At 40.0% G+C, this 9,937-nt stretch overlaps 1 protein-coding gene across 1 annotated transcript in view; it reads right to left on the minus strand.

The window, feature by feature from the left end:
- Positions 1-238: 238 nt before the first annotated feature.
- Positions 239-9,937, minus strand: part of LOC110304004 (dimethylaniline monooxygenase [N-oxide-forming] 5-like) — a 23,798-nt gene continuing 14,099 nt past the window's right edge. The window contains 5 exon segments of the mRNA XM_021175252.1: positions 239-602; positions 2,223-2,295; positions 3,479-3,828; positions 6,627-6,826; positions 8,121-8,263. Of these exon segments, the coding sequence (XP_021030911.1) occupies positions 239-602; positions 2,223-2,295; positions 3,479-3,828; positions 6,627-6,826; positions 8,121-8,263 (1,130 nt within the window).

Here is a 9,937-nt window from a genome sequence, read left to right on the forward strand (position 1 = left end):
TCCACCTATGGAATAAAGTAGAAATGAGCTATGCATTTTAAAATCCCTTACATATAAAACTCTTGGGAGATCCGTAATAGAGTAACTTTGTTTTCATTTAAGTGTCCATATGTGTGTGTCTTCATCAATCTAATGAACATTTTTCTGCACATCCTCACTTTTTTTACTCTGAGGCATGCATGTCAAATAGCAATGACTGCTTCTCTCTAGTGCTTTACCTCTCTGCATCAGTATGTGATTACTGATATATGGCATGCATGATAGCTAACACAGAAACAAAGGGAAAAATGACAGCACAGATACGTCTGACCCAGAATAGACTAGAGGACGATGTCTCAGAGTTTTTGAGCACCCGGGTTCTCAGGGGTTTGAGGATCCGGTCTCTCTGAGTGAGGATGGCTGCCCGAGCACCTGCCCATTTCCCTGGCCCTTGTAGACGATACTGGTATGGGGTACAGGGTCCCCAGAAAATTTCCTTGGCTAACTTTGTATCCCAGAGGAAGAAAGAGAGCAGGTTGGGTTTGACACCTATCTCAGAAGCAATTTCATCCATGTAGTCGATATAGGGCACTCGACGTACATCTCTGGGGCTTTTCACAAACCTGGAACAAGAAGGAGATACTTGGGTTAGACTTCACCCCTGAGTTTCCAGCAGGGTTAGTTTCTGCTTTGTAAAACATTTATTATCTTCTCTTCACAAATCATCTTCATTTCATACACATGCTTTACTCTAGGTTTTAAGCATAAATCTTATATTGCTGACATCTTTAAACTTCCCAAAGGGAAGAGTTATGTAAATATAGAAATTGTTGACCAAGTGACTAGATTAATTTTTGGAGATACATGTATCCTTTCTGCAGTCATAGAGTTGAATTCCATTTTATAAAAGTGATAGACAGGATGCATGAGTTGAGTAGATCGTTGTGATAAAGTGCAGCCTATTTCAGGCTTTCAAGCTACACAAAATATCTTGTCATGTAGTCATTGCTGGATACAAATTGTGACCCTGGATACTGTTAGGCTATAGTAACTTGCTCCACGAGCTTAGAAATTTGGAAGCCTCTGGCTAAATTTTTCTTGAGTAAAAGAGGAGCAAAACCAAAACTATGGACAATTTACAAGCCATCAGAACTTTCCAAGTGTTTACAAGACAAGAATGAGTGTTTTAAAAATACAAAATGTGAATGAGTCATCTGGCTAAATGAAAACGTAGGGATGGGAAACAAGGGGTCAGTGAACAGCAGTAACTCATAAGGGCAAAAAGTTATATTCGTGGTATCAGAAAAAAAGAATTGATATATCATAGAGCTTGTTTCTTGGGAAGGAAAAACCAAATAGTAAAATAAACACATTTCTTAAAGTTATGAGGTTGTGGCAAGATTGTCTTATCAATTCTTTCAAATTTCCCTAAGGGTCTTCTTGAGGGAAGATCTTCCCAGAGTAACTGATAAATAAATCAAAATCACTGTGTACCCAGCTGCTAGCTCCATTAACATGTTTGTCTCCATTTTAAAATATTCTTTTTGGGGGCTGAAGAGATGACTCATTAGTTAAGAGCACTGACTGTTCTTCCAGAGATTCTGAGTTCAATTCCCAGAAACCACATGGTGGCTTACAATCATCTGAAATGGGATCCAATTCCCTCTTCTGGTGTGTCTGAGGACAGTGATGGTGTACTCATTTAAATAAAATGAATAAAATCATAAAAGAAGATTGTCAATACTATTTTTTGATAGTATTCTTTTATGACCATAGTTCTTACAAGGGCTGAATGATTGCTTCCTGTTACTTTTTAAGGTCTGTTTGGAGATTGCTTTTTTTTTTTTTAAAGCATGGTCCCTTAGTGTCAATGAACAAAAACAAATGTATCACACTTAGGCATAAAACATATGAAAAAAATTAAGCAATTCTCTCTGGACAGGTTTCATTTACTTTAACAATAACAACAACAACAACAGCAACAGCAAGAGTAGCAGTAGCAGCAGCAGCAACAGCAGCAGCAGTAACAGCAACAGCAGCAGCAGCAGCAGTAACAGCAACAGCAACAGCAACAGCAACAGTAGCAACAGCAGCAACAGCAGCAGCAGCAACAGCAACAGCAACAGCAGCAACAGCAGCAGTAACAGCAACAGCAGCAAAAGTGCAATAGCAGCAATAGCAACAGCAACAACAGCAGCAGCAGCAACAACAACAACTCTATTCCCTAAAGCCAGGCTTCTTACTCTTTCTCTATCTTCCGTTTCTTTCTATTGATGTCTGCCATCATGTTGCTTTGTGAGGGTAACTTTTGTAATCCTGAGAAAACAAGAGAGGTTTTGGAGGACTGCCAGGAGGGCTGGTTAAAGAGAAAAAGAAAAGGATGGTTTTGGAATGGAATAGTCATAACCATGGATCTTCATGGAATGTATAGTCAAAGCCATGGATAGCCAAAGCCACATATAGACAACTCCCCAGAAGACCATTTTCTTCCTGTTAGCTTTAGGGGTCGGTGTTCTCTCAGAAAAAAATAGGTTTTTGAGTTGTTTTTTCCACTTAAATTTCTACTTAAAACTCATGACTATTAAACATTCATGTTAATATGGCTTTTTGATCGGTACATAATATTTGCATATATTTGTGAAATACAGTATGAGGCTTTGATTCATGTATATATGGGTTAATAATGAGCTCAGAACAATTAACATATGCATTACCTTAAACCTTTTCATTCCTTTAAAAAAGATTTTAATTAACTTACAAAGTAGTAGGTTTCTCTATGTCAGGGCAGCAGAGAGAAAACAGAGTTGGGCTCATGGTGCCAGTGATGGTGGGGCAGGCATAAATCTGGCAGCATGAAAGTTAGAGCCATAAGGGGAATTGGAGAGACAGCTCAGCAGTTAAGAAACACTTCTCTTTCAGAAGACCCAGGTTCACTTCCCAGCATCCACAGTAGGCCACGAGTATTTATTTATAATTCTAAAAACACACTCCTTTGGGCTCTGTCAGTACATGTATGTACCTGGCACACACACACACACACACACACACACACACACACACACACACACTCAGGAACATACATATATAATAAAAGAAAACAATAGTAAAATTAAAAAGCCACAAACTTGTCTGCCACTGTGAATAATTTCCCCCTGTGAGAGATGCAATTGCTCACAGTATGGACAGCCAAGATTTTCCTTAGGTTAAGAGAATACTCCAATGAAAGATAAATTGTAAACCTTGCCCCACACTTCTCTTTTATGATAAAACAGGGCTACTAGACACTCTAAAAATAGAGCCCCAAGTTAGCAGAGGGCTTTTATTTTTTTAACTCTGAGGATCAACCAGAAGTAGAATCATGAACATTCCAGGTAAATTCTTTACCAATGAACTCCACCTCTGCCCTAGCAGAATAGGTAACATTAGAAGAGAAAACTAGGTGCCTTTATCATCTGCATGTGTGGTCAGAGCACAGTTGCTCCTATAAAGACCATCATACCTGCAAACACGCGTGTAACCCATCGGCTTTGGAGCTCTGATGTGGGAATTGTGGCTCCTATTGGCTGGAGGATCCCAATGAAGGCTAGTGTTGGCTTCTCCAACTGAGGAGGGAAGACAAACTTAAACATTGTGTGTTCGCTGTCCAGGATTTCAGAGCTGTCATCCAAGAAAGGGAAAGATAAAGTGTAGCCTGTGGCAAAGACAACAACGTCTACAATCTCCTCCGAGCCATCCTCAAAGATGGCGGATGTGGAAGTGAACTCCCTCACGTTGGTCTTCACCAGCACTCTTCCTGTAATGATGCGATTTGGCAGGTCATCACTGAAGATAGGCTGATGGCTGAGAAATCTGCATGGTAGGGAGCATAATTATATGGAACGAGAATAAACATTTTCATAAAGAAGTCGAGGTCATTAGTGCTTAGAAAACCATAGCAGTATTTCTCTAATTTTAATAGAGTTTACTACCTCCCTGGACACATGATGGGGTTTATTAGTGAAGAACGTGATTTTGGAGTCAGAATGGGCTTTATACTTATTCTACTTTTTTTTTTTTCCTCACTGTGAATTTCTGGACAGCTCATGAAACAGTTTACTATCAATTTCCAAATTTGTAAGATGATAATAATGACATAAGGATCAAATAAGACCTCACTAATCAAGTCCTGATAACACTGTATTTTAGTGATGGACTTTTTACCAGGAGTAAAGGTCTTCAATGTTGATTTAGGCACTTGTGCTTGGGATTATGTAAAGACTGACGTAAATTGGTTATCAGTCTCTTTCAAGGCTCTACAATATGCAACTGCATGACTTTAATACTGAATCTTCCCTGGTGAATATTTGTGCTTAGTGACACACTAATGCTTGGTAATTATAAGATCTGAGTTTCTTACAGAAAGCCCCATTCTCAGGTGTGCTTCACAGTTGATACATTCATGTATCATGTTATGTATTCTATGCTCTTCACCAGGATTATAGACCCAGTATCATAAAACTAGCCATGAAAATCTCTGCTTTTCTATTACAGACATCTCTATGCTAATTTTCTGCTTTTTACCAACCCATAATAGTTTAAGCCTTTGTTATCTTTTACATCGTTTAGCTAATTGGAAAGTCATTTCATTTTATGTATATGGTTGTTTTGCCTGAATATATATCTGATCACTACATGTGTTTTTGTTATCCTTAGTGGCCAGAAGAAGTTGTCAGGTCTTATACATTCACTGACTGGAATAGCATTGTTGGTTTTTTGTATGATAGTTTGTCTTAAAGTGTGTGTGTGTGTGTGTGTGTGTGTGTGTGTGTGTGTGAGGGTGCAATGTTCTTTCAGGCCACAAGAGGGCATCAGATCCCCTGAACCTGGAAATGGAGCTACTGGAGGGTTATAAGTCACCATGTAGGTACTGGGAATTGAACCTAGATCCTCTTGAAGTGCAGCCAGATATTTTAACCTCTGAGCAACCTCTCCAGTCTTACATACTTAGTTTTTGTTCCTCTGTTTTGTTTTGTTTTGACACATATTTTTACTCTGTAGCTCAGGCTGTCCTAGAATTGAAAGAAAGATGAAATTCCAAGACCTGTAAGTCATACAAAGTACTCAGAAATTGCTGGTTGTTTGTGAGCCTAGAGGCTGCCTGGGGCCGAGAACAAAGAAAAACAAACCTGGGTATGCCCTTATTTAAAACATTCCTGGGAACATCTTGACCAGAAAGATAAAGAGGAATGTGAGGACATAACAGGGCTATTTGAACTGAGTCAACAACTCACAGAACTCTGACACCCTGCACGTACATGTAATTTTTATGCTGATGTTTGAATAAGCCAATAGTGTGTCGCTATGCTGAATTCCACACCCCTAAGCCCCTTACCCCATAAAACCCACTAGCTTTCGAGCCTCGTTGCCGACATCTGTGTGGGATGCATGTTGGTCCAGAGCTCTGTCATTAAACTACCTCGTGTAATTACATCAAGATGGTCTATTCGTGATTTTTTGGGTGCAGGCCGAATTGGGAATTGAGTGGGGGTTTCCCCACTAGGTTCTATCAGAATGAACTGTGTAGTATAGCACAGGCCAGATTTGTACTTATATAAGGCATTTTTTTTTGAGATTATAGGTATGATCCACTATGCCTGGCTTAGTTAGACTTTTAAATGCAGAAACCTAATGTAGCATGAAAAAGGTAGATGGCCAAGAAAGACTATGTGGATGACACTGAGTTTTAAATGTCAGGTTGAGGCAAAGCACTGAGAAATGAAGTAGAAGGAGATTATCTGTGGGGTTGAAGGAACCAATGAAAGGTGAGAGAGATGGAAAGTTTCGGTAAGATCAGAATAGCCGATTAGGTGGAGTGCAGGAGAGGAGGGAGAAGGCTGTGGCACCGAGAGAATGGGCGCACAGATGTCATCTGAAACCTCTACAGTTCTGGGAAATGTGGCTTCATGTGGTGATTGTTGTGGATGGTGTAAGTGCACAATAGAATAGTAAGAGCAGACAGTGGAATTCAGATACACCTGCACTGCATGAGTGGTGTGGTTAGGAATACTGATGGTGAAATTGTCCTAGCCGACAACAGGCTTGAGGGTTACTGTGGGATTATAAATTTAAACCTAGAAGACGAGCGGAGAGCAGGTGACAGGTGGTGGCAGAAGGGGTGAGTAGTGGTGTGAATTGGCACAGGGAGACAGGAGAAGTAAGACCGGTGCTGGAACTTAAGACCGCATCACCTGTGTTTTCGCCAAATGCAGTCTTTTCTACCTTGGTCGAATGGCCAGAATGCCTAGTCAGCAGGAAATGACGTCAGCATTTCCAATTAGAATAAATTCTATTAAGACTTAGAAGAATGTCACTCACCTGCCTTATATATTCTCTGATTGGTATAGCATTGTTGTTTTGTATGATAGTTTGGTGTGTGTGTGTGTGTGTGTGTGTGTGTTTGTATGAGGGTGCAGTGTCTGTGAAGACCACAAGAGGGCATCAGATCCCCTGAGCCTGTAGTCACAGGCATTTGTGAGCCTCTAGATGCCTGGAATTGAATTTGAATCCTCTACAAAAGAATTAGATGTTCCTACCTGCTGAGCCATCTCTTGATTGTGGCATAGTATTTTTAAAATATTTGTTTGTCTTAAATGCTGTCTAGGTCTTACCTGTGCTTAGCCTGCAGTCCATAATTGGCATGGTTAAACTTCAAATTTAATTTATTCTCTGACCATTTGTTGATTAGGAATGTAGGATAGAAACTATCGACGGTTCTGTTATAACGGGTGAAGAGTGCGATGTCCAAGGGATCCCCATTATCCCAAACTCGGTTCCATATCCACGTCCCTCGTCTTGTGCTGAGGAAAACCTGCCACAGAGAAGTGGTAAGCCTTTTTTCTACTAACCATACTGATTTGAAATTCTGATAGTATTGCATTTTGATTGCTAAGGAAGCAGTATTAACTGCTCACACTCTGCCACCTCACTCACCTGTCTGCTTCTCTTACACTGTGAACAGACGGTTTCAATTCACTTAACCACCTTTTTAGGTGGGTCCTGGGCCTCTCTTTCCCCTAGCTGGGTCAGATGTCAGAAACATGTTAGGTCTCAGAATGTGAGGATTTTTATCCCAACTAGTTTATTACGTTGGGAGTTATAACCTCATCCTCACGTTCCCTGAGTGCTGTGTGACTCTATAAATTACAGTGATGGAGAAATAGCTGAATACAAAGCATGTAGTAACAACAGAAGTGAAATAGGAGAATTTAAACTGTAAATATGCTCACAGTTACAAATGGAGAGTCCCATATAAACAATGTAAGATCATACAACCCAGAGAAAACCTATGGGGAGTAGTTCTGCTGCCTATTTTGAGGCATTTAGCTGAGACTTTGAAGGAAGATGTAGGTTTGTAATGAAGACTCGTGCACTTATCTTGGAAGGTCATAATTACAGAGATTTCTCATTCACACGTATACACAAAGCCTGGTGTGAGTCGGCAGCCCATAGAATGGTGGCTTATTGATGTGGACGGGAAGTGTCTGGTATTTGAACCCTCATGTGTTCTTGGTGGGTATCCTGATTTAATATCAAGGACAAATTCTGAATGACATCCAGAAGACAAATGTATAACTGTTGTACTGGCTGGTTTTGTGTGTCAACTTGACACAAGCTGGAGTTATCACAGAGAAAGGAGCCTCCCTTGAGAAATGCCTCCATGAGATCCAGCTGTAAGGCATTTTCTCAATTAGTGATCAAGAGGGGAGGGCCTAGCTCATTGTGGGCGGTGCCATCCCTGGGCTGGTAGCCCTGGGTTCTATAAGAAAGCAATCTGAGCAAGCCAGGGGAAGCAAGCCAGTAAGTAACATCCCTCCATGGTCTCTGCTTCAGCTTCTGCCTCCAGGTTCCTACCTTGTGTAAGTTCCAGTCCCGACTTTCTTAGGTGATGAACAGCAATGTAGAAGTGTAAGCTGAATAAACCCTTTCCTCCCCAACTTACTTCTTGGTCATGATGTTTTGTGCAGGAATACAAACCCTGAAGAAGACTACTGTCTTTCTCAGCTTACAGACAAAATGGGGGCGATGACTGTTAAAGTCAGAGAGGAAGTCTCTGCAGGTATCAAGGTTACACCCAAGAGCAAAATCAGGATGTGACACCAAACCTGTTCAGTGACACAGCTGATCTCATTTGCAACATCTGCTCCAGAATTCCCAATGCCAATCACGACAACTCTCTTCCCCACAAAACTGTCTGGGTGCTTGTACTCCCAGCTGTGGAGACAGCTGCCTTGGAACTTGCTGATTCCTGAAAGAGTCAAACCCCCCAAGTCATTAGCAGAAGTGGAAAATACACTTGGCAAATTCCATTCATAAGCTTTACATTCATATAATGTAAATCACCTTTTCTGTTCTTGGCTATTTATTGCCAATATTACAAAACACGAATGAATGTGCACATCAGTGCAGCTGCATGGAGAGTTCAGAAAATTGAATTGAATCCCCAGAAGCTGGAGTTACTGACATTTATGGGTCACCTGACACGGCTTCTGGGAACAAACCAGAGTCCCCTAGAAGTGTAGTAAGCAGTCTTAGCTGCTGAGCCAGAGCTCAATTTCAATGATGTTCTAATTCAAACATAATATAAAATGTTAATGTATAACCAGCATACAAAGGTATGGATGAGATATTTTATACATTTTACCATGTTTCTGAAGTCAGGTTGTTATTTTACATTGGCTGCATATCTCACTTAGTGTCAGATATTTCTTTAAAGGTTTAAGAAATGGCCTTAGAGTAGCATTTGCTTACATATCATGGCTTCCAGTTTAGTGTTTTCATAGGATTCCTGAGTGTGCTAATGATCAAGTCTCTGTCTTTTGTGCCTTCTCTTAGACTCTTTTCCTTCTGTTTTCTTCTTCTTCTTCTTCTTCTTCTTCTTCTTCTTCTTCTTCTTCTTCTTCTTCTTCTTCTTCTTCTTCTTCTTCCTCTTCCTCGTCCTCCTCCTACTCCTCTTCTTCTTCTTCTCCTCCTCCTCCTCCTTCTTCTTCTATGTTCATTTTTATTTTATCATGTTATATTTTATTTTATTACACTTTATTTTATGTTTTTATTATCCCTTAGAATACTGCTTGTTTTCTAATGAGAGACAGAAGGCAGTAGATCTACTTAAGAAAGTAATTAGGGAGGAACAGGGAGGAGTAGAGGGAGGGGAAACTATAATCAGGATATGTTATGTGAGGAAAAAATATTTATTTTCAATAAAAGAAAATAATAGAAAATGACTTATTTTTATTTTATGTATAGAGGTATTTTGCCTTGCATGCATGTCTGTGCATCACATGTATGTATTGCCGTGGAGGCCAGAAAAGAGTGTCATATTCCCTAGAGCTAGAATTACAGACAGTTGTGAGCTTCCATGTGGGTGATAAAATTGAACCCAGGTCCTCCGGAAAAGCAGTCAATTCTCTTAAATGCTGAGTTATCTCCCCAGACCCTGTGTGAGTTGTATTTCTAGTGCTCAGTAACAATACATGACTATTAGCTACTCTGTTTGGTTTGCAAATTCCAAACTTTACAAATATTAGGATTTCTTTCTTAATTCATTCATAGAACGTTCCCCCCTCACCTAGCTCCTCTCAGAGCCTCCCTGTTCCTTACCCATTTATATGTTCCTTCTCTTTCATTTCTTTTCTTTAAAATTGAAACTAGACCTTTAAAGTGAAACTCACTCTCTATATAAAAATATTGGTTAATTTATCTAATAAAGTCTAATTTAGGGGGTTATTTTCTATAATTCAGTGGTGCTCTTTCCTCTGAAATGTCTCCAGTTTTGTCTTCCTGTTTTGGTATCATCACCCTCTCTCCCTAATGATGGTCATACCCTGATTGTCCTGACAATTACTCTTCCATACCACAGACACATTAATGATATAAAAATGTGACCTTGTATCTTTTCCACAGACAGGTACACACACACACA

The sequence above is a fragment of the Mus caroli genome, chromosome 1 (genome assembly GCF_900094665.2).
Source record: "Mus caroli chromosome 1, CAROLI_EIJ_v1.1, whole genome shotgun sequence".
NCBI lineage: Eukaryota > Metazoa > Chordata > Mammalia > Rodentia > Muridae > Mus > Mus caroli.